The following is a 24675-nucleotide window of genomic DNA, read 5'->3' on the forward strand; positions in this document are numbered from 1 at the left end:
GGCCCCCTAAATCCACAGCAGGCTGCTGCTCAGCCTGGGTTATGCTGCCCCCCTGTGGGCAGAAGCAGGACATGACTCCTGGAGAGACTGGAATGGTTTTGGGGCACTATGCTGAGAAGCACCGTCATTCTCTGCCTTGGCGCATGTTTGAGTGGACAGGGACACTTAAATGCTAATGTCAGGATCTCATCTTCAGAGATTCTGGACTGATGGGTATGCGGGGCAGCCAGGCAGGGTGTTTTTCTTTCATAAGGTTTCAGGTGTTCTGATGGATATAGTCAGGGCTGAGGTGAGATGGATGGGTTTGGATGGTTCCACCATGCACCGCTGCGTTCCCATGGGTGGTGTCCCTGTCCTTTTTTGGGGGTGGCAGGTATTGAACACAGGGGTACTTAACCATCGAGCCACACCTCCCCAGCGCTATTTTGCATTGTATTTAGAGACAGGGTCTCATTGAGTTGCTTAGCACCTCATCTTTGCTGAGGCTGGCTTTAAACTCACAATCCTCCTGCCTCAGCCTCCCGAGCCGCTGGGATTATAGACGTGTACCAATGTGCCCAGCTGTCCCTGTCTTTTTTGAGCTACAGTTTTTATTCTCTGCCTAATGGCAATGCTTTGAGCCTTGAATAATGGTGATGTCCCCATGAGATTGTGGGTGTGAAGTGCTTGTACAACTGGAACACTACCAGACGGGGGAATTTTCACGGGATGTTGCTGGATCAGCACTCTGCCAGCCCCGGGCCTCAGGGTTGCCACCCTGCTTAGGTCCTTTCTGTAACATTCTCCAGAGGGTTCCTGAGATGCTGTAGCCATTCTGCCCATTTCATGTCCTTTGCCCAAAGGAGGAAGGGGACTTCTAATGTGTGAGCAGCACCTCTACTGTAGTTCTGCCCACAAGAACCACATTAACTGTAATATAATGCAACCAGGAAGCCTTTGCTGGAGGAAGGTTTAATTGCATCTATGTGGGCAGGCAGCTGGCCCGCAGGGATCTTGAAGGAGTCCAGCATGTCTCTCACCTGAGTTCAGGCTCTAACTGCAAGGTTGGCTGTTGCCAAATGCGGGGCTATACTGTCACCTTGTGGCATCCTGAGGAACTACAGCTTAGCCTATTTGGGGTCGTGAAGCCTTATTTCTTGAGAGGCCATCCTAGGAATCCAGAAAGAGTCAAATGGGGATGCTCCTTAATTGTAGAGTCTTAGACCTCTCAGATTACCTGAGTTAGGAGTGCAGGAAGGCACCTGTGAATATGCATTTAAATATACTTCCTGTGTGATTTGTATATAGGACTGGAGACTTAAATTGTAGGGCAAAATGAAAAATTGGAGCCCCCTGTTCAGGAATCACTAAGCCTTTTAAGACAGAGTCAGAAAAGCATTAAACCAAGCACAGGGCCCTGCGTGACTGCACAGATGCAAACCACCCAGATTTGCAGAATCCCTGCTGCAGTCACTGAATCTTATGTGACTTTGGACACATATCTAACCTCTATGAACCTCATTTATTTTCATCTTAAATATTGGGGTCATTTCTATCTCAAAGAGTAGCTTTGAGAATATGAATTTTTTTCTATCACAGAGTATATGTTGCTTAAATACACTTATCACTGTATCCCAGGCTCAGTGGCAGGGTGTCAGGGTGCAGGGATGAAAAAGATTGTGGCCTTTGCACTGCAGGGCTGATACCCCAGTGCAGCAAAACAGCTTCATAAATCAGCGATGACAGCCACGGGATGCAGTGTGATGGAGGTGTGCCCTCCAGCAGGTGCTCTAGAGGCGACTGGGAAGAACAGGCAGGTCTGCTGCCAGGGAAGGCATCTCAGAGGGAGGTGCAGAGGCAGAGTTGTAAGGAAGAAGCAGCAGTCAGGGGAAAGGACCATGCGTGCACATGTGTGTTTGTGTGTGCATGTGTGGGAATTCATGTGTGTGCATGTGTGGGAATTCATGTGTGTGCATGTGTGGGAATTCATGTGAGTGCATGTGTGCAAGGGACAAGATTCAGGAGCAAAGACTTCAGTCCTGAGCTGCACCATGGACTTGGAGATGTGCAGGTGGTTGAGACTGTGTTTGCTGATGCGAGATTCAGGCAGAGGACAGCTGAAGAGGAAGCCAGAGAGAGGCCCCTCGGGAAGGACAGTGGGTGTCTTACTAAGGCCTTTTAAACCTGGGGCGGAAGTCAGGAGGCATCGAGGAAGGAATTTAGGCTCAGGTTGTACAAAATAATTGGGTCTGTGTTTAGAAGGTGAACTGATGTGAAGCAGGGAGCCCAGGACTCGGCAGCATATTGGATGTGGGTCTAAGGGAGGCGTCAGGACTGGTACCTCAGGGTCCAGTTCAGAGAGCTGGGTAGATGGAGGTGCCATTGCCTGAGACAGGAGGAGGAGCAGGGGGAGGAGGACAAGGGCAACACAGAGGGTAAAGAGAAGAAGGAAAGAGGGATGGCTCCAGGGAAGATGATATTGAACTTGAACTTCGTAGGGTATATAATGTGGTGATAATAGAGGAAAGTACCTGAGCTCCAGGATGAATTCATGAGGATATGCTGAGTTTGAGTTTCTTGGGGGGCACTGGGTGGGGAAGGTGCTTTGCCTTTCCCCTAACCCTGGGGTTCAGCACTGTGCGGGAGGAACTATGTTGGAAGGAGGGGCTCATCCAAGGATGAGGTGCTGCCTGCAGGCAGGTGAGGCCCAGACAGAAGCAGAGTGGGAGGGCTGAGGGATTAGGAAAAAAAAAAAAAATGGGCAAGACTTCATCCTGACTCTCCATTAGGCAAAATGCTGGCTTCGTGGGTTCTGCCCCATTTCCCTCATTTAATAGTAGGATGGAAATGAAAGTGGGATTTTTTCAAAGTTTAGATGTGGAACCCTTCAGGATCCCAAGGCTCGAGCATAACGAAGTGGATGGGGAGGAAAACCCCTGAAGTCAGAGCGTAACAGAACTATGTGACCTTGGACCAGCCACCACACCCTGGGTGTGAGGGTGGGAGTCAAGCAGATGCCAGGCCCAGCTCAGCCTGCAAGTCCCCCCCCACCCCATACCCCCCGTGAATCATAAGGTTGCTAAGGTGCCTTTTGAGTTAGACTGAATTGTGCAGGTGGAGAGCAAGGGGTGGAGTGGCCAAGAGCCAGAGTCTTAAATGGCCACATACCTCGTGCAGGGAGTTAGAAGACAAAGGCTATAACCCTTGGAAGAGATGAGGAGGGAGTGGGGGAAGGGTGTGTGGGCTAGGAACATGATAGCTGGGGACGAGATGAGCCCCAAGGGTGAGATGAGCCTGGGGGAGATCCTGGCTCTTGCCCTCTCCAGGCATAGTGTGGATGACGGCAGGGTGAACCAATTCCCAGGGAGATTCCGGGGAGGTAGCATCCTGTGTCTGGCCTTCCATGCGTTCCTCTTTTAGGGAGGTGGGGTGCTACCAGGGATTGAACTCAGGGCACTCGACCACTGAGCCACATCCCCAGGGTCTCACTGAGTTGCTTAGTGCCTCGCTTTTTGCTGAGGCTGGCTTTGAACTCTCAATCCTCTTGTCTCAGCCTCTGGGATTACAGGCGTGTGCCACAGATTCCTCTTCCCATCTCCTTTCAAGGTGCCTGGAGAAGGAGCCTGTTCCCTCTCTGTACCTCCTGCTGCACCTGCTTTTCATATGTTCCACCTTCTGTCCCCTGCTGGGCACTAGCTGCCCACACTGCAGGGTGGAGTCAGGTGGCCCAGCATCTGGAACGCTGTTCCTGGTCTTTTGGGCTAGACCGACTCCTCTTGAGCTTGAGGGAACCTGGTGCTGGGAGGTCTCAGGGAAGAGTTTCAGCCACCCCAGAAGGATATGTGCTTAATGAAAGGCCAGTCCCCTCATCAAGGCAGGGACACCCCGATAACTCCATGTGACTTGGAGCAAAACACCAGGTTCCCGAAGGCTTCAACCGTTGAGCTGGGCCAAATACAGATGCCACCACCTCTGCCTCCCCAGGTGTGGTGATGGCCTGGGAGGCCTACAGGGCCCCTCGGAGGGATCCTGAGGGGCAGCCTGCTCTGCTGGGCTCTGTGATTGAAGAGAGGAGGGAGAACGAGAGAAAGAGCCGAGGGAAAAAGGGGGCATGGGAAGAAGGAAGTCAGGGAGTCTGAGGCGGAAGGTAGGGGCTGTGGCTGAAATCTGAGGGCCATTTCACATCTCTGCTCTTCACTGGGCACAAACAGCAGCGGGGGCTGGGTAGAAATTGGAGGTAGGAGCCACCTTGACCAGAGGTTCCCAGGAGCTAACGGCTTAAGAAGCACCAGAATAAGGGACTGAGGAACATTCTAGAAATGGCTTTCTGAACATCTTCTACAAGGAGAAGACTCATCTTTTGCTTAAGGTGGAAGGAGACCACTTTGTTTAATAGCGTGGCTAAGATGAAATGATGTAATAATGCGAATAGTCATAACAGTCGCCAGACCTGTACTGAAGGCCCGTAATTCTAAGTGCTTTGTGTCCATTCGATGGCTGTCCCCTTATGAGGCTGTGTCCACAAAAAGGGAGGCCCTGACAGGTGGAGGAAGGAAGAAGGGGGTACTCCAGTCCTGGAGGGTGGGGTTGTCTGCGGGGAGAAGCCTTCCTCCATTCGGGGGTCCCCTCTGGAGGGAGTGGGCCCTGGGCCCTGACCCCGCCGAGGTCCTTTGTCCTTCCCTCTGGTCTGTGACCTGCGGGCTTCCCCTTCTGCCTGTCTTCCCTGCGCCCCTGGAGGAAGCCGACGCAGGCGGACCGAATGCATAACTTTATTAAATAAATGCTTTGTCATGACAAGAGACAAAGATCAAGGAGTAACATAAATTAGAAGTTGAATAAATAGTATACAGCAATCTTCACTTCTTAATAAAACGTGAGATTCTCTGTTTTTGTTTTTTTGTTTTTCTTTTTATTTCCTTAAGTACAAAACGCTAAACAGGAGCCGAGCTCTTCCGCATTCAGACGATTTTTGCCTTTTTTTTTTTTTTTCCCACAAACTGGTTTTGTTTGTTGGTTTGTTTATTTTTCCATCCTTTTCATCAGTAAAGATTATGAGCATTTATTTCTTTCTTTCTTAAAAAAGTTGAAAACAAATGAGAGAGAGAGAACAGAGCTATGGTATGTCTATGGTATGTAACACTATAAAGAACTACAGTAATATGCTGTGGTTTATTGCTGTCCTAAAAAAAAAAAAAACCAAAACAACCGGTAGGCAACTCGGAATCTGAAGGAATCTTGTCTGACAACTGTGCTATCCATGTGGGCTACTGTGTGACGGTGGTGATGGTGGAGATGGGGCTGAGGCGGGTGACCAGGGACCAGAGAAGTGGGGTGAACGAGCACAGGGTGGCTGGGGACCCCCTTCTCCTCTGTCCCTCCCGCCTTCCCTTCCCCATCTGGAAAGATCTGAGGAGTGGAGGCCAGAGTCTGTGAAATGGCGGAACTATAAACTCCATTCGAAACCCAAGAAAGGATGTTTAAAAAAAGAAATAAAACCTAAGAGAGAGGGGAGAAAAAGGTGGAGAAAGAGTGCAAAATAGTTCTTGCACTTTAGTGGTTTTTAAAAATAAAGACAGTACGACACCCAGGTTGCGGTTGGTCAAACCCTGTTCCCTTCTCCCCTTGTTTCAAAACTTGGCCTCGTTTTCTCCGAAGGCCAAAGGTTCCTCGGAGACCAGAGGGTCTCTTCTTCTGGGGCCACTCCTCTCTCAAGTCCCCATTCTGAACTGGAGCCCTTTAGGGGTCTGAGTGGATGGATGGAGATGGGGGCTGCCCTGCCCCAGGGGCCAGGCAGTTGCCATGGCAGCCCCGTCTCTGCTAAGGAACTGGTGGTGGGAGAAGGGTGGCTGAGGTTCACCTCCCCCAGAGGAGGTTAAACTGCAGGGTTACCATGGAGACAAGAGGGGGTGATGGGAAGAGGGGGTGAGGAGAAGAGGAGGGGCCACACAGGGCCTCCTGGGCCTCCCTTCCTCCCAGTGTGGGGCTGGTGTCCCCAGGCCTGTCTGCCTCGGCCTGGCTGTCTGAGAAACATTGATCCCTTCCTCCCCAGGTGCCCTACTTGGCGGGGTGAGTCAGGGCGGGCTGGGGGAGGAGAATCAGTCTTGGCCAGGTACCCCTCAGTTACCTGGCGATCGTGGGGGAAGACAGAGGTATCTTCTCCACTACTGGAGTGAAGCATGAGTCAAAGGGCCAGGGGACAGGCTTGTGGGAGTGGGCTGGGGGCAGGCAAAACTTAGACCTGGGCCACAGATAACCCCGAGACTAAGGCCTCGAGGGGAACTAAGAGTGGCCAAAGGCCCGCTGGGGCTCAGGACTTCCCACCATGGCAAACCTGCCTTCCCACTCCATTGGTAAGGGATAGATGGTTCCTCTGCCCTCAGTGACTTCATTTCTGGGCTTCACCTGGGCTTGGCCACACATCCCATTTGGGAGATTTAGTTCCATCTGTCCATGCAAGTCCAGCTTCCTTTCGGGAGAGCCCAGCTGCCCAGATGCACCCCTGCAGACCAGGAAGCTTGCAGTTTGGCTCAGCAGGTGGGAACTTAGGAGACCTGAGGTGACCGGCACTGGTGTTAAACTCGGCCATCGCCCCCAGCACTTTTGCTGTAGCTGACAGCAATGAACTCTCACAAGTAAGTGGCAGAAGCCCGATCCAGGTCCAGCAAACAGTGGGGTAAAGACAGAGGCTCTCTCAGGAATCAGGTGCAGGCATGGGGCGGGGGACGCAGTTCCTGGCTCAGTCTTTTCTTAGAGGAGATGGCACCCCAGGATCTCCTTGGCAGATCCCAGCTAGATGACGATTGAAGATCCAAAGAATGGCAGAAGGGACATGGAAAAGCTTTAGGATACTGGCCTAAGATACAGAGAAGTGTGATTTGGGGGTTTGGGGACAGTTGTGCAGAGAGATGGGGGTGCGCTGTCCGGGAAGATCCAATAAGTCCTCACGGCTGCCATCCCCATCGGGCCCTTTGTCTTGTGAAGACCGACCACCTTTCTCATCCCCAGCCAACTGTCCTGTCTGGGGAGTGGGGGACACTCCCCAAGCTCCATAGCAATGGGTCTGCCATCAGCTGGAACATATTGGCTTCTTCTCAGTCCCTCTTTGTTGCCCCACGTTTGGCGTGCCATGCCTTCAGGAAAGAGGGCAGAGAGCTGTGTCCACAGCAAAAAAGGGTCTCCTTTACCAGTGTCCAAGCCCCTTTTACTGGCAGGTGACCTTTAGGTTTAGAGGCCAGTCACAAGGCTACCCCTTTGTTGAGGAAGTCAGTGGAGAATGGGATTTTCTTGGATCAGAATTTGGCTGAGAGATGACAGCATCAATTCCCAGATTGTCCCAGGTCTTCTTCCTGTCCTCCATTCCAGAGAGGACACACTGACTGGCCGGGATGGACAAAGGTCTTGAAAGACTCTCTGACAGTCCCTCCTGGTGGGCTGAAGGTGGGACACCTGAGCACATCGTCTTGTCCCTTGCATTGCGTGGCCAGTCTACTGATCCTTGTTCCCACCCAGCTTCTGGGGTCTAAAACCCACCTAACATTAGTCACCTTCCCTGGCTCTTTGGCCTGGCTTGGGCTCATTTCTATCTCATAGCCTCTTCCCCCATTTTCCTCCCTTCTTCCTCTTGAATTCCAGAAGGCTCGTAAGGTGGGGAAGCCAAGGGAAGTTCTGCTGGCCTCCCTGCTCTGTTGCTTGGCCCTGTCTCTCCACTCCAGCTCCTGTCTTCCTCTACCGAAACCTCACTCCAACTTCTCCCTCTTGCCCTCTCTCACGTCGGTCTCTCTCTGGCTGTGCCAGCAGGCAGACGGAGGGAGGCTTTCAAAATGCAGTTCTGCCCAGGTGCCAGGGAAAAGGCTGGGCAGGACCAGCAGGTCAAACTTGGACCTGAGCTGGGCTCGTTTGGTGTGGTGTCCAGAGACCACACCTGAAGGTTTGTACGCTGCGACGAGGTGGGCTGGGCAGCAGAGTGTGTGCACCATTGGGTGCTGGCAGCACCTGGCTGGTGGGTCCCCGTGAATACATGCAGGAAATCATTCAGACCTCCAGTACGGTGCCCCATGAAGAGCTGAGCTAGTGGCTCATGGGAAACCACTGACCAGAGGCAGGCAAAGCTAGTGTTATGGGTGGTATTAGGAGAATATGGATTTTCCTGGTTTTCCCAGAATGAGGAAGCTCCTCAGTGCCCCATAGGAACTACTTTGAAGAGATAATGCAAACCCTTGAAAGAGAGGAAGAAAGAAATACGAAAAAAAAAAAAAAAAGATTTATATGCCTATATATGACTATACGGAGCCTTGTAGATAAATACAAGCCCACTTTGTCCCCAGCCTGTCCTCCTCCACAGAGGCTGCTGCGCTAGTTGCTAATTGAAAAACAACAACAAAAACAAGGGGCGGAGACCCATGTTTCGGCTCATCTTGAGTCACCCCGGAAGAACGATTCTTTCCCACGTGGGGGTGTGTGTTGATTTTTAAAAATCTGCACAAGGAGTGAAATGTGCACACAGAATTCCTATTTATGAATCGCCTTAGGGAAACCTATCGAATATCACTTGGTTACGATTTTGCCTTGTTTTCAGGGTCATGGAAGGCATCTTCATCTTCTGAGTCTAGGGGGAGAGACTAGGCTCCCCCGGGGGGGTGAGAAGAGAGGAGGAGACAGACCTGAGAGGCACTGACCAATCCAAACTCCAAGGGGGTCACTGATGTCACTGATGTCATGTCTCAGGCCACACCTAGCACTCCAACTTCTCGGAGCCCAGGTCAGAGCTGCATGAAGCCCTGGTTCCTGGTCCCTCCTTCCTGCCCAGCTTGCTCTCTCTTCCTTTTCCTAACCCTCTGTCTTCCAGCTCCTCTACGCAAACACTCCCTTCCCTTCTTTCTGTCTTGTTCTTCCTCTCATTCCTTCTCTGTCCATTCAACTTGCCTCAAAAAGAAAACCATTTTCGGGGTGGGGGGATCTCCTTATCTTTTTCCATCTCTGTGGTTGCCGTTTCCAACGTTGAGCCCTTGCTAGAGATTCCGAGGTCCTCAGTTTCCTCAAAAAAAAGTATATATATATATATATATTTTTTTTTTCCCTTAAATGAGATGAAATGAGTGGCGTCCTGGGGTGGAGGGAGGCGCTGGCCGGAGTCAGGGCTGGGGGTGGGAGGGGACCAGGGAAGGATGGACGGGGAAGGGACGCATCACTCGATGTTGCTGCTGTCGAAGGCGTGGCACTGGAAGTCGCCGTCCACGTACTCCATGCCCGGCAGCTTCATCCCGTACTTGTCCACGCACCAGCAGATGCCGCGTTTGCGGCCACGGGAAGGCTTGCACTGGGGGAGGGAGCAACGGGCCCGTGAGGACGATGCACCCCAAGTCTCTGCTCCTGTCTGTCCTACCGCTTCCCCACCCCCAGTGAGGCTCCCGCTACCAGAGGGTTGAGGGGGCCACATCCAGCCCTTGGAGATCAGAGTCCCCTTTCACGGCGGAGCCCAGAGCCCCCCGTGTAGGCAGCCTGCCCTCAGCTGGCTCCTGCAATGTCTATTTTGTGTTACTCACTTGGGGTCCTTCAACCTGGTGTTTCCCAGAGATCTGCAGGTGGGGAGCACTCTTTGATAACCAGGGTGATGACAACTGTCACCATAAGGGGACATCACATGTGAGCGGTGTTAGGTGCCCTGCTGCTCAGCTTACCACAGGGCGGGGCTGTTCTACAGCTCTCAGGAGATGAAGCGCTTCTTCCTCACCATCGGTAGGAAGGTAGTCCCCATTTATAGTCCCCATTCTACAGGAGGCACCAGAGGCACAGGGGCTTGAAGTCCCTGGGCCGAGGAGTATAGCTAGTAAGTGGCGGGGCTCAGAGGTACACCAGACCTGCCAACCAGAAACTCAGGGGCCCAGCGACCAGCATTTTGCCAAGCGCTTGAGGTGGTGCTCTTGGGAGTTAATGGTAGGCCTCTCAGGCACTTGCCCGGAAGTAGTTTCCTGGCAGGTGCCAGGAGCCAGGAGCCAGCTGAGTCTAGGAGCAGCCCTGGCAGACGTACCTGCTTCCTCTTGTAGAACCCTTTGCGGTCACAGTTGGGCAGGTACACGGCCCGGGGCACCATGCGTGGGCTGGCTTTCAGCTCCTGCAGGGAGGCCTCCATGTGTCTGCGGCAGGGGCCCTGTGTGAAGAGGAGGAATGAGAGCCTGGTGGGGCCACGCGGAAAGGACCCAGGTGGCAGGTAGGAAGCTCAGGCTGGGGGCCAAAGGGTCTGCTGGGGTGAAGCTACCACCCTGGCTTCTCATCAGCTGCTGCAAACACCTTTTCTCCTTGTCACTGTCATGTGCCTGGGGAGTGTAAAAAGCCCGTGTGTAGCAGTCCCAGAGCCCTGTCACCTTCCAGGACACCCACCTTCAGCTTTTCTACCTGCCCAGTAGCGAGGCCCCGAGGTTTCTGTCTCCAGACGCTCTAGGAGAGTGTTGAGCCTCTGTGAAGGAACGGACCTCGTTCCGGGGAACACACACCTAGAGAGTGGTCCCTGTGCTGACCGGTGCTTTCCTAAATGAACACTAGCTCTCTTCCTGCTCACCTGGACAAACTCTTGGTCCTGACAAATGCAATGGCAGAAACTACCCTCCCAAATCCTACGGTGAGCGACCACGGCAAGCACGGGTTCTCTGTTAGGATCTCCTGCTGCACAGATGGCCAGCCAGATGCAAGAAGATGTCAGATGTGGGGGTGGTGGCAGAGGAAGAGCTGGGGAGAGAGTCCCTGAGACTCACCTGCTCCGATTCCTGCCTCATCTCAGGGGCAGCCATGACCCGGGGGTGGGCGGTGTTCTCGGCTCCCCCGACGAACTTGGACTGGGTCAGCTTCTTCCTGCGGTCCTTCTTCACTGCCTCGGCCTTCAGCTCGGAGATGCGGGTGTGTTTGGGTCGGAAGATCTTGGGGGAGTAGGTCTCCTCGGCCATCTCGGAGGTGGTGGGCTCCTCATGCTCACGAGAGTCTCTCTCTGTGGGGAGAAGGGGTCAGGGGTCAGCGTCTAGGGGCTGGGGCACAGTGTCCAGAACCCTGGGACCCGAGGGAGGGGCGTTAGGAGGCAGGGACCAGGAAGGCCGGGAGACGGCTCACAAAGCTGCGGGTTGCGGAAGCAAGTCCCCTGCTAGGGGGAGGGCTCAGTAGATGAAACAGGGGGTGCTCACGGTCAAGGAACCCTGAGATCTGGACTGATGGAGGAGAAGGGCTATCCTGGGTCTGGGCATGAGCAGTCTCGTCTGTTTTCTTAGCCAGGTCTTTAGGCTTTAGAACTTCAGGGCATTTAGAGGCATTTGGACCTGGGGAACCAGGGGCAGGTAGGGGCAGGGTGGTGGGGACCATCATAAGGAACAGAAGAAGTGGACCTGGGAGATCGGAGAACCAGAAACGTGGGACCAGGAGAAGAACAGCGTGGGGACAGATGGCATCTGGTGGCCTTGCTTCCTGCTCTGGCCCTGAACTGGCTCTCTGCTCTGGGTCCTGGCAGCTGGGACATGCTCAGCTCCATTCTGAGCGAGGTGGCAGCTGGCTGGGGCCAGAGCAGTTATATATAGGAGTGACTTGGTGACAGTCTAGACTTGGCTGACTTATGACCTTTAGAGGAGTGGGACTCGGTTCATGGGTTTGTTGATCGGTGAATTCCCCTGCCCAGCCTCTCTCAGGCCACAGATTTCCAGTAAACTGCTCTCTCCGAGTCACACGACTTTCTGGCCTCAGCTCCCTGGCACCCTGGCACCCAGCTGACCCAGAGTGGGGAGACGTTGGCTTGCGATTTCCAGGATGTGTGACCAGGGCAGGGGGACGATAGGAGCCCCTCTTTTGACCCTCATTGTCCTCTTTTCATTTCAAATGCTCAAACAGGGCTCTGGGTGACCACAGATAACGAATGTGGTAAAGAAATACATTCTATTCTACCAAAACCTCAAAACGGTGATGATTAGGCATCTGGGACGGGAGAAGAGCGGAAGAATTCAGGGGAGTTGAGACAAGAGGAAGTTGAGAGGAAAGAGCAGCTCTGGGGGAAGACGTTTTGTCTCTTGTTGTGGCAGGTGTCGGCCAGGACCGCTGACCTCTCAGCCCAGAGGATATTCAGGTATGAGTTGGGGGGTATTCATGGCACTAAGGGCTGAACCCAGGGGTGTTCTACCACTGAGCTACCTCCCCAGCCACCTTACACTTCCTTTTAAAAACTTGAGACAAGGTCTCACTAAGTTGTCCAGGCTAGCCTCAAACTGGCAATCCTCCTGTCTCAGCCTTCTGAATAGCTGGGATCACGGGTGTGCACCACCGCTCCTGGCATTTGGGGCATTTGGAGGCCCAGTTAGGATGGTCCCCCTCGCGGCCTCTCGCCCCTCTTCCCCTGTGCCCTCACTACTTTATCACAAAAACTGTGGTGAGAATGAACTCCCAGGCTGCTGTGTGAGCTAGGGATCTGGGGACCTAGAAGAGCAGCGTCTTGGGATAAACCAGATTTTCTTGGTCGTGGGGCAGATCAGGCTGCAGGTGTGGATGCCGGGAGGAGCAAGGCTGGTTCTGGGGACTCTGAGCAAATGGAAAGGCCAGGACTCCTCCTTCTAGTCCTGGCTCCCACCTGAGGCTTGGCCTTGGGGGAGTGAGTGGGCAGAGGGAGAGCTAGCCTTGGTCCAGGAGGGCTGCTGGCCCACCTCACTGAGCTACTGGGCTCAGCCTCTCACCATGCATCTAGTCCTTAGAAAGCACTGGATCCCTGTGGGGGAAGGCAGGTGGGGAGGGAATGGTTGCCATGACAACCTGGGGACAGGCCAGGGCTGTCGACCTAGAAGAGACTATGACCAGATAACGTAAGGGGGCTGGCTGCTGACCAGCGGGGGAGCCTCTCCTGCAGTAGTCTGCTCAGCCTGATCCAGAGAGCTGGCAGATTCAAGGGCAGACAGCCAGGAAGCTGCCGCACTCCGTAGCTTTCAAGAGGCCACTGAGCCCACCCCCATGGCCAAGTACACAGGAGTCTCAATGGTGCACTGTGAGGTTCTTGAAGACCTTCAACTCAAGACCCGCATCTCTGAGAAGTGCCTTTAACTTTGAGTCACCAAGGTTAGGAGTCATCAAGGGAAGAGTTTGTGGATACTGTTCAATAAACTGTGAGTGAGTTTATTTTGACCCTTGTTAGTCTTTGGAAGTGTTCTGTATTGATCTGAAGCTAACTTAAGAACTTTGCAAACCCTGGACCTTACAGAGGTGGCGGGCACCTCAGCCCTGCTCCCAGTTTGCAGGCTCTTTGGCTGCTTCTGAAGGGCAGGCTGAAGGTTTTGAGATGCCTCCTGGTTTTTGGTGCCACTTAACCCCGTGGGACCTATTACTTAGGCATCAGGAGAGTCGAGTATCAGAGATACTAACCAAGGTCTTGTGGTCACCTGTAGGCTTCGAAGAGACAGTGGAAACCTGAAGGGGAGCCAGTGCAAAGCGTCAAAGATTAAAGGGTTGGAAAGCAAGACTGCAGTTGGAATGCCAGAGCCAGCTAGCCCTACTCAGGAGCTTTAAGGCTGAATCATAAATCGGTTGTCAATTGTGGAAGGGTTTAAGTTTTAGATGAAATAAGAGGTCACAAGTAGACTGGCTTACTCTTGAGCTATTTCACCAAGGGAGATAAACTGAGGTTGCAGAAGGGATTTAGGTAGGATTCAAAGAAGGACTTCCTGGTGAAGGGTGCTCTGTGTGTGAACAGCTGCAAAGGAGCTTTACAGTGGGCTCTGGAAACTGTTTGACAAGTCGATCAGTACCTGGAAATGACCAGTAGATGGCGTAGGAGGCCGAGGCCTACACAACCTAGGCTCATTTCTAGACTGTAAGCAACTTTAAGATCTGGCATCTACTTCTCTGATAATCACTCTGATCCTTTCCCTCTCTTTGTGTGTCTCCACCTGCATTTAAAGCTTCAGGGAGATGGAAAGCTAGGGCTGTGCCAAGAGGATGGGAAAGGCAGGTGAGGGAGCAGGAGGAGACGGGATAAAGTTCCGCTAGTGCTTTCATTTGCAACTGTGAAAACCATCCAGGAAGGAAGAGATACACACCCCAAACCTCCATCTCTAGATGCCATTCTGAGAGGATTCTACAGAAGATGGAAAAAATGGAATGCTCAATATCTTTCCCGCATCCTGGAAGCTGTAGGGCAGGACCTGTCATTTCACAATCTAATCCAATGATCAAGGAAGCCATGAGCCACCCTATTATCCTCATATTGGCCTTGGGGTAGGTTCTGAATCTACGGTGGCTTCTAGCCCAAGTCCTTCCAACCAACTGCTCGATGCCCCAGTTCTGGCCAATGCTGGAGGGGCCTGTCCAGGTCCCAGTCACACTAGTGCAGTAGCACCCACAAAGCACACGTGGGTGCGCTGCCTTCTCCCCATGGCGACACCAACAAGTGCTTGAAGGCTGTGCCATCCTCCAAGACCCAGCAAACAGGGAGGACCTGGGTGTAGGCCCAGTTTTACGGACCCAGAGGCATCCCAGGTGGGCAGCCACACTGGGCACCTCCTCCAGACCTGTCCTCTGGCTGCTGCCTTTCTCTTGCAGGGGTACAGTGCTTCACCAGCAGAGGCAAAGGTGTATTTCAAAAGGCCAGCACCATCTTGCTTCCTGGTCATAGCAATAGAGGGTCCCCCGTGGGCATCTGCTGATCCCTGAAGTCTAACCTTCTACCCTGGGGCCCTTAGTCTCACCCTGGTACCATTAACAACTTGATCCTGTACTGGTGTTAGTGTCCCCCTCTATCCTGACCTCATACTCAAACAGAGAGAAAAGTGGTTGGCCCAGATCCTGGGATCTGACTGATAGAAATTGCGGAAACTGAGGCATACTTAGAATTCACACCTCAGGGGGGCTTTCCAGGCTTCCTCCACCTGGGGAGACTCTCCAGACACTTTTCTAGCCAGAAGATAAGAAAGGAGGTGCCCAGAACCTCTCTACAAGAAATGAAATAGTGACTGGGTTTCTTCCGGCTCCCTTTGTGGAATTTAAATGGTCTACCTCTTAAGGACGGAGCTTTGTCACTTAATCTTTACTTCTCCAGGGGATGGTATTCAACAAGTAATCTTTAAATGCATGAATGAATTTGCCCGAGAGGCAAAGAGAAGTCCAGAAGCATTTCTGTAACATGCTGTGGCAGGCGGGAACTTGGTGGATGCCTTGAGAGGTCATCTCATCCATGCCCCTGCCTTGAAGCATGGTAATCCTGCTGCAAAAGGGCACAGGGAGCAGGGATTGGGCAGCACAAAGGTGGGAAAGGACTCAGTTTCCCTGGGTCTACTGGGCTTCTTTTTTTTTTTCTCTCCAATATGGCAGCCACCAACTAATGTGGCTGTCTAAATTAATAAATATTAAATTCAATTAGCAATTGAGTCCTCAGTTGCTGTAGCCACATTTCAACTGCTCTTTCACTACACATGGCTGCTGGCTACTGTGTTGGACAGTGCAGATATAGAACACTTTCATCATCACAGAAAGTTCTACTGGACAGCGCTGGCTGAGGGCACTGATCCGTGCCTGAGAAAGGACAAAAATAGCAAGGCCAGGCTGGATACTCTGCTGTCCCCCTCCCTTACTCTGTCTCCCAGCCAACGTGCAGTCTCCTGCTCTTTGCTATAGTCCAGGGCTTAGGAGGGAAGGAGGGAATCAGCTGTTCGCTGTTTAAAAAAAATGTAAGACATGTCTCCCTCCCCAAAGTCGGACTGTTTCCCAGCTGTGGATGCTAATTAACTCAATTGCACTGTGTGTGCATTTGCATAAAGAGAAAGGGCACAGGGTGGTGGGGGGGTGAGGAGCCTTCCAGAGGAGCTGCGACGTCCCTCTTTCTACCCATCCCAGCCCTGACCAGCATCTGCCTGGCTCCACTCTCTAAGTCTTCTTTTCCTCTGTGGTCAGAACAGACGTGAGTGTTCCGAGCTCTTTTTAACTGGAGTTCTGAGCAGAGAAGGAGACAAGTATTGACCTTCCAAGAAGGGAACAAATCCAAACAGCTGTCATCTTAAGGGAGCTGTCATCAGCAAGGAGGGAGGACGGCCAGGAGGGCCACACTGTAAGAGTCAGGAGACTCCCTGAGTTCTGTGGACTGGTGGCAAGAGCTGTAGGCTCACCCAGTGGGGCTCCTCTACAGCCCCCATTAGATGCAAAATTGGCCAAGGTGGGACTTTAACCCTTCTGTCCCGACCTGAGAAACAGACCCCATGTAGCACTAGTGGGAGCGCAGTGTGAATCCAGAGCCAGGCTTCCAGGGATAAAATCCCAGCTGAACCACTGCTTAGCTACCGCAAGCTGGGGTGCCCTTGACCTTGAGCCACCTTCCAGGGAGGAGGACCAGGCTGTTAACCGTCAATCTTGGGGCAGATTTATTTTGACCGGAGTATGAGTTTCTTCTCCTCTCTCATGGGAGTTATGGGGAGGATGGTAATAGTACCTTCTCCCTAGGGTAATTATGAGGATTAAATGAGCCGACACATGCTAATTAACTCTCAGCACAGGTCTCTGTTTCTGTAGGTCTCCATTGTCCCTCGCCTCCCCAGTTCCAGTTGCTGTAGCACATGGTTGACAGATTATAAACCACAAGATCAAGGTTCCTGGAACTGCAGAACGTGAGAGCTCTCCCTCATCTCTGGGGAGTGGGCTTAACAACCCCAGGTGAGAAGGGGTTTGAGCTGTGCTCTGGGAATCTGTACTTAAGAGGACATATGCTGGGAGTTCTTCCCTCTGTCTAATTTCATTCCTCCATGCTGCATTTAGGGCACTAGCTCTCTTTGATGACCCTTGACGGTATATATGTGGTGGATGTCAAGCTGGTGGCATCACACAGAGTGGAAGGCTGAAGTCTCACTTATAAATGCCTCACTGTCCAGGGACCAGAGGTAAAGAAGAGCTATTTATTTATTTATATATTCATTCATTTATTCTGAAACCAAACTAGGATTCAGGGCCAGGACTTTGAAGTGATTTGTTGGTCCCCGGGAGGTGGGGAAAGTTGGTGATAAATATCCATATAGGAAAGACACACGTTATCAGGACTCCCAAGATGAGAGGCAGTCACTAGGCAGTTTAATAAGAGTTGGGGAAAGAAGAACATATGCAGCAGAAATGTTTCTAGTGTTTCCAGCGCACCTCCAACTTGGCCACATTTCCATTCAAGACTCATTCAGAACATTACAAAAGTCCTGGATGACCACTAGAGGGCAACAGGGAGCAGGCAGGCTCACTCCTCTGTCCCTGGACTGAGCACAGACCTCTGCTTTTGTAGGGGTTTTTCTAGGGGTCAAACAGGAGAGTCCTGACTCTGCTAGGGAGTCCCGTCTGTCAATGAAAACTCAGACGCCTCTTTTTTTTTTTAATTTTTTTTCAAATGAATAAGGCTGAAACTGGAAATCTTTGCTCCTAGGACTAAGTCTTTTTTTTTTTTTAATTTTAATATTTTAGTTTTCGGCGGACACAACATCTTTGTTGGTATGTGGTGCTGAGGATCGAACCCGGGCCGCACGCATGCCAGGCAAGCGCACTACCGCTTGAGCCACATCCCCAGCCCCAAGACGCCTCTTGATTCACTTCTGGGGTCCAGAAGAGAGAGTGAAGACAGCAACTCCCTTCTCTGGTGAGGGAGAAGCTGGTCGTTTGAGGGGTCAGAAATAAAATAACTTCCTAAGTTGAAACCTAAGTTTCCTCTGGCGGTTCTAACCATTGGGAAAGGGGTTTGTCTTCTCTGCCTCCTTGTTAAGCATCCCTGAAGGAAAGAGCTGCCTCGGTCTCCAGGATGGGTTAAGATGGCTCTTGGCTCTGTCTCAGGTCGACCTAAGGGCCAGATGTGACCTGGAAGCCTAGGTCTCCTGTCCTACTGAAACATTTTGGTATGCCTGAGCCAGGTGGCTCTCTTGGGCTCTTCTTTCTGATGCAGAAATCCCCCAGGCCCCTCTGTAACCCCACCCTACCTCATATCTTGTCATCCTGCTGGCCAGCCCTGTGGAAAGCCATGCTGTTGGATGCAGGTTGCCATAGAAACAGGCCACTTCTGTGCCCCTTTAGATGCTGGGCCACTGTGCAGCCAAGGGGCAGCAAGAGCCCACCTGGTCACATCGAGGGAACTTCTTGTCATTCAGGAAATGGCACCTGGAACTGAAGGCTGGGCTGAATATCATTCCTTCATACCCTCCTTGACCCATTTCCGTGATCAAACCACTGGAATCAACCAGCCCTGTCTGCAAGACCATGCAGAACAAGGGATAGAAGCAAGAGCAAGAACAAGAAGGTGCTGCAGTCTCCACTTCCTTCTCCTGCTCCTAAAACAGAGCCTCCCAAAGTGGATGGCTCTAATTTCACCTTGGGAGGACAGCATTTGGCAGTGCTGACCAAGGGCTTCTTGACAGGTTACAGTAGGCCCCAGCAAGAGCCCTAGAGAACAGTAAAGTAGTCCAGAATGGTGGAAGGGGCGCTAGAACTGTAGGGAAGAACAGACTTTGGTCCTGTCTCTGCCACCCACTCTGCCCCTTATCTTGGGCAAGTGACTTCCCATTCCTGGCCTCAGCATCCTCATCCATAAAGATGAGGACCTTGACTATAGAGATCGCCATGGGTTATTTCCAGCTTTAAAATTCTTTGGCCAGTACTCAGACAATTCCTGGAGAGAGCGATAAGCTGAGTGGACAGGCAGGAAAGGCCACTTTTCCTCTCACAGAGATTTCTAGTCACTTCTGTAGATTTGTATTTAAAAAAAAAATCATAACAGAAATCATGGAAGAAATAAAACTGGAAACAAGAGGAGGACAATCTGAATTTAGGTGCTTTTGTATTTCTGCAAATATGTAATCAACCTTGTTGCTTTGAATAATATACCAGATTAGAATTTAAGGATCGCCTTTGAGAATTGTGACTTTCGGACCGCCTGTGGTCAAAATGCAGAACTAGAGTGAAACGAAACTTCTCCTGAAACTTTTCCTGCGTGCCCCCTTATCTCTCATGACAATCATTCTCTGCCCTCTCCCTTCTTCTCTGTCCCTTGATGGTACCTGGTTGTTTATGAAGTTCTTCCTGTTTCTGGATGTAGTGCCTCTGGAGTGTGGCGATCCTTCTCCAAAGTTTTATTTTCTAACACTTTAAATATTTTAAAAGTTTCATAGGCATTGCTCAGGTAGAAGTAAAAACTTCTGGCAAATCTTCCCTCCCTTTCCACTCGCTCCTCTTCCCTGCCTTAGGGATTCCTGCTCCCATGCCCTTTGCACTAACCCTCAGGGTGACCTCTGGCTCAGGGTCAGCCTGGCCCTCCCTCTGCAGCTGCAGGCCCACCTGCCTACTCAAAGCCAGCTCAAGCCCCAGGACGAACAGCTGCTCAGACTTAAAACTCCAGCCCTCGGGGGATGCTGGAGAGTTGGGGGATGGCATTCTGAAGGAGAGAGAGGGGGGAGGGGGAGGGAGGCGCCAGAAGGGAAATCAGAGGAAAGAAAATCGGCCCTCACTGCGCCAGCCAGGCTTGTTCGTCCAGTCTGAGCTGACACAGCAGAAAGAAGGGAAAGATTGGGGGGAAAAGGCAAGAAAAGTCAAGTTAAAGCACCGTCTTCCCACCTCCCGTTTTGGTTGGCTCAGGCACAGCCAGCCTCTCAAAGACTTGTTTCAAAGGGAGGGAGAGCGGGTGGGAAAGGAATCTGGCTCCTTCAGTTTTCCATGATCTTGTTCAACCCAGACATAAATTTGGCCAAAAAAGCTAACGCTGGAACTTGACTTCAGCATGGCATTTGGACTGGGCTTGGAGTTGAAGCCAGGGTGATGGAGACCAAACCCCTCCAAGTAGCAAAGGCTGAATTCATTTTCACGTGGGTAACGCGTTTTTTTTTTTTTCTTCTTTCTTTCCTAGAGGCATATTTTTCTCTCTTTGCCTCTTATTTCCCAGAGACAGGACTGAAACCCAGGGCTGCTCCCTACATTTCAAACTTCAGGTCTCTGCCAGCACAGGCGAGGATTCCCAGACCCAGTTGGGTATGCCCAAGGCCCCTTCCCCTGACAATGCCAGAGCAAAGGCCGACCCTTCTTCGACTCGCTCCAGCTCCCGGACATTTGTGAAGCTGGGCCCAATAAAGAGCTCCGGTCTCTCGCCTCCTCGCAGGCTCACGCACACCGCCCTCGGTTTCTATATCTATCCCTGCCCCTGAACTGGCCAAAATAAAATGCAGGAGAGGCGCGCTCCCAGCGCCCAGCTCTCCAGGCGACTCCCGCTCGGGTTGCTCAGCAACGCGCCCAGCAAAACACCAGTCTCCGCCCCGCTCCCTCCCGGAGCTTTAGCTGCCTGCCGCCGGACACTCCTCCACTCCCCACTTCTGATTCCAGAAATGCACCTTTTTTTTTGGGGGGGGGGGAGTGTTATATAATATAAACATATAATAGATTCTTTGGTTGTATATGTAAATATATAATTTAGTATATGCACATTAAGTGGCCATATTATATTGCAATATACAATGTTATATATCTATATTCCCTCTATATATCTATGTATCTTGCAACTGCGGGAGAGGCAGCAAGTCCATGCTCAGATTTGGGTGACAGAGGAGGGGGCAGATGAATAGGGGGCAGGAATTTTGGCTATAGGACCGAAAGGATACGCCCCCCCCCGCCCCCCCCTTCCATTTTCTTTTTCTTAAAAACAGTGTCTGCGCCATCTCCAGCCTTTTAGGCACAGATCTCCAGCTGAAAGGCTTTTTCCAGGAGCTCCCACTCCCACCCGGTCTTTCCGAGGAAGACGTCAGCCTCGGTAGTGGTGGAGCGCCCCCGGGCACCTGCCTTAGTCGGGCGGGGTTGGCGACAAGCGCTGGGGCTGGGAAGCGTTGGAAAAGGTGCTTCGAGTTGGGCCAAAGGCACCCAGAAGGTGGGAGTTGAGAAGAGTTGCAGGGAACTCTAAAGGGGATCTTGCTTGAGACAAAATTCGTGTGAGTGTGTGTATGTGTGTGTGTGTGTGTGTGTGTGTGTGTGCATGCGCGCGCTTACAGCGTGTTGAACTGGGAAGCTGGACGCGCGCTTGCTTTGCTGTCCGCTCAGCAAATGCGCGTGCGCGTGCGCCCAGCGCACACACCTGCTACATCAACCGTACACATGGGCAAAACAAATGGGGCCAGGAAGCAGGTGAGTGATAACTTGCATATTTGTGATGTGACAGGATTGTTACCCAAGTGCTAGCTCCTGGGCCGGGTTATCAATTCATAAATTTTCGGCTGGAAGGAGCTTAACAAAAATAACCCGGCAAATTGGTCCCTGAGGATTCGGGGGCCTGCACATCCCCCCACGCCCCCCCTTTTATTTCCCTTGTCTTTTTTAGGCTGCAACCCGTTGAACTACTATCACGTATTGCAGGGCTGGAGGGGCTAGTGCCTGCCACAGTCAGACTCTATAGTTCGCCAGGGATGGAAGCTGAACCCAGGCAGGTTCTCCTGCCTCTTGGCCTGCGTGGAAGCACTCCTCTCCTACGTGTTAGAGTCCATAGTTTGCTTTTAAGAAAACTCGCGTTGGATTGCTTGTGAGTAACGGAGAGGGACAGGTGGGAGAGAATGGCAATGCAAGAAACTACACCAAATAAACATTATTTTAGCTAAGTGTTAACACCTTTAGGAGACATCCATAACCAAGTTGACTTTTCAGACTTTTGTAGCGTTAAAACATAAGTATTTAAAGTCAGTTAACTCCAAAATGAGTTACTCGTGTTTAACTGGAGGTAACTCCAGCTTAAGGAGGCAGAACTGTTCTGATTGAACAAGCAGCTCTGTCAATCATTTAAACCCCAGACTCCTGGCGCCGAGAATTTGGGGGCGGGGAAACGGGGGCGGGGCAAGCGGAGGGAGGCTTCTGGCGCGTGGACTTTTCCTCCGCCCCTTGAATTTTGCATTCCAAGGCCCCTCCTGCATTTACGCCACACCCACTAGTGATCTGGTTGAGAGACTTGGGGCGGGGGGTTGGGGCTAGGGTGGAGTGGAGGGGACCGGATGGGGAGGGGGGATCAGCATACTCCGGGAAGTTGCGAAGTTTGAATCCCCCAGCCCTCTTTGCTTTCCAACCCTATGTCCACCTTTCATCCTAGGTAAAATCGGAATTGAGGAGACAAAAAAAGGGAACCAGATTTACAGACGAACACCAAATGATTGTTTCCTATCCCTCCACCCCCATGCCCTACCTCAGCGCCCCTAAAGTATTCTTTCCCTTACTGAAAGGAAAAAAAAAAGCTTTTTGTAATCATATCCAGTCAAAAGCATTGTGTACACATGGGAGGGGCTTAAGATCCCCATCCGAAAGGTAATTGCTGCTGAAGCTGTGTGTGTGCTTGCGCGCTCGGGGGCGCGCGAATGCGTAGGGGTGGAGGGTTGGATACTTCTGAGGGAACGGGGGTGGGGTGGAGGGCTGGGAGGGACAAAGGTGGAATCAGCTCAGGAGATGGGTAACGCCTCTCCAGGCCCCAATTAAACCAGTATTTTAACAAAAGAGGGTTTTTTCCCCCCAAGTTTAGAAAAAAGTGTGAGGTGGGGTGGAGGAGGGAGTCAATAACGTAACATACACTTTTTCAGATCCGATAATGGGTACCAGGGGATTTGGACCTTGAGACTGAATAGGAGCTCAGTATTCGGATGAGGTGGAAGGTGAGGAAGGGCTCAGGTACGTGGAGGTAGGCGAAGAAGGAGCAAAAGCTAGGGGAGGCTGGGATAGACACCCAGCCTCCCAGGGTGGCAGAATACTTCAGGGCTCCAAGTCCGAGGTGCAAGGACCCTCCCCAAAGACTCCCAAGATACACCCGGCTCTAAGCCACTTGCTGCGCAAAGCGCGCGCGGGCCCAACCCGTCCCGTGTTCCCCGCCCGTGCGCCGCGTAACTGGCACACTGAGCGCGCTCACCGATCTTGGCTTGCTCGCGGTAGCTCTTTTCGTTGAGGCAAACCCCGCGGCCGTGCAGCAGGGCGTGCAGCGGCTTCTCCTCGTCTTGCCGGGGGAGGCAGCGCAACCCTTGGGCGCAGCGCTCAGTGTAGACGCCGCACGACTGCCCCTCCGCCAGGGCGCAAGTCATGCAGCAGCCGCAGCCTGGTTCCTTGACCAGCTCACAGCCCAGGGGGCTGGGGGGGCACATGGAGAGAGATTTCTCGTCGCAGGGCTCACAGTGCACGAAGGAGCCCAGGCCCTGGGTCGGCCCCGCATAGGCGGCCAGCAGCAGGAGGACCGTGGTGAGCACCATCTTCTCAGAGTCTCCCTTCGGGGCGGGGCAGGAGAGCGAGAGTGCGGGGAGAAGAGAAAGGTGCCAAGAGGGCGTCCGGAGATTTTTTTTTTTTTTTAAATCTTTGGCAGGTAGAGCAGATGCCCTCCCCCAGACACTTGCAAAATGTGGGGAGAGAAGGAGGATCGAGGTGCCTGCGAGCAAGTCCCAGTTGCAAAGATTAAAGACTTGCAACAGGTAGGGGGGAAAAGGAGTCGCGCCAGGTGCACGCAGAGTGCGCGGAGGCTAGAGAACCCCCCCAGAAGGACCCGGTCAGAATTGCAAGAGGGAAAAGTCACACAATTGCTCACCCTAAAGCAACCACCGAAATAATGAGCTCGGAGGCTGTGAAGAAGAGGGTGGATGGGGCGGGGGGGGGGGAGAAAAATGGATTTGTCTTCTAAAATTTTGCTTAAAATCTAAAACACACCCCACTCCTTTCTAACCCAGGGGCGTGCGGCTGCCAACGAACAGGTAAAAGACGTTGGCGGCAGCCGAAAGGGTGGGAGAAAAGGCTGAAATCAAGGGGGAAAAAAGCCCCCCCACACCAAACCCAAACTCTAACACCTCTTTTTCTCCCACTCTGCCACCACCTCTTCGAAATTCGCAGGTTGTGCGTGAAGTCGGGAGAAGGGTGGAAATGGAGGGGGCAATAAAAGGAGGGGAGGAAAAAGAAGAAAAGAAAAAGAAAAAAAAAAAAAAAGGAAAAAGCCCACTCGGCTTTGCAGCTCTTTCCTAGCTCTTTTCCCCCCTGGCAGAAGTTTCCAAAGAGACTGCGGGCTCCGGTCGAGCAGGCGCTTTTAAATAGACGGCCCCTGGCTGCCAGCCAGTTTGTAGCTGCAATTTGAGCTCCCCAACACCCAACCCAGGCAAGGATGCCAAGGAGCTTTGCAGCACAAACTCACACGGGGTGGGGGTGGGGAGAGGCCTTCTAGACACACGGGGGCTCCCCTTCGCTCCCTGAACAGCGCCCTCCTCCCCGCGGAATGTAAGAAAGGGGCTTTGGGGGACAAGCTGGAGCTGCTGAGAAGGGGAGGACGTGGAGGGGCAAGTGGAAGGGAAAATTCTTCGGAGCAAAGTGAACACAATGAGAGTGACTTGGTGTCCCCTCCCCTCCTGTCCCTTAACTAGCCAAGATACTGGCTGGAGAAATATGCATTTTCTTATTAGCTAACTAGATATATACCATGCCCAAGAAATTCTTCCCAAGCTTTGGAAAACTACTGTCGGCTAGTATCTGAGTTACCATGTAAGGTGTGTGTGTGTGTGTGTGTGTGTGTGTGTGTGTGTGTGTGTGTTTGGGGGACCAGTAATGTACAGTTGTCGGTGATGGGTGGTGAGTTGAGTTTAAAAAAAAAAAAACAAAGAGGAAGAAGAAGCAAAAGAAAAGAAAGAAAACCTGAATTTCCCCCACTTCCTGCCAGAAAGTCTGGGAATGGAGTTTCTTTCTAGTAGGGTGACTGTCTTTGGT

General features: G+C 52.2%; 1 protein-coding gene and 1 long non-coding RNA gene across 2 annotated transcripts; one reads left to right on the plus strand and one right to left on the minus strand.

Annotated features, from left to right (window-relative positions):
- Positions 1-4945: 4945 nt before the first annotated feature.
- Positions 4946-23961, minus strand: Igfbp5 (insulin like growth factor binding protein 5). Its single transcript, XM_026379999.2, has 4 exons — positions 22853-23961; positions 10728-10957; positions 10007-10126; positions 4946-9295 (listed from the first exon to the last, which is right to left on the minus strand). The coding sequence occupies exons 1-4, from the start codon at positions 23184-23186 to the stop codon at positions 9164-9166; spliced, it is 816 nt and encodes a 271-aa protein (XP_026235784.1). The 5' UTR covers positions 23187-23961; the 3' UTR covers positions 4946-9163.
- On the plus strand, positions 16497-17567 carry LOC144255257 (uncharacterized). The gene is made up of 3 exons (XR_013343689.1): positions 16497-16629; positions 16732-16853; positions 17416-17567. It is a non-coding gene; the product is annotated as an uncharacterized LOC144255257 (long non-coding RNA).
- Positions 23962-24675: the final 714 nt, after the last annotated feature.

This window comes from Urocitellus parryii, chromosome 1 (assembly GCF_045843805.1).
Source record: "Urocitellus parryii isolate mUroPar1 chromosome 1, mUroPar1.hap1, whole genome shotgun sequence".
In the NCBI taxonomy this organism is placed as follows: Eukaryota; Metazoa; Chordata; class Mammalia; order Rodentia; family Sciuridae; genus Urocitellus; species Urocitellus parryii.

Coding starts and splice junctions, on each gene's coding strand:
- Igfbp5 (XM_026379999.2), bottom strand. CDS start 23,186: ATGGTGCTCACCACGGTCCTCCTGCTGCTGGCCGCCTATGCGGGGCCG. Junction 10,958..22,852: donor CCGCGAGCAAGCCAAGATCG/GTGAGCGCGCTC, acceptor TTCTCCCCACAG/AGAGAGACTCTCGTGAGCAT. Junction 9,296..10,006: donor GGTTCTACAAGAGGAAGCAG/GTACGTCTGCCA, acceptor TCCCTCCCCCAG/TGCAAGCCTTCCCGTGGCCG.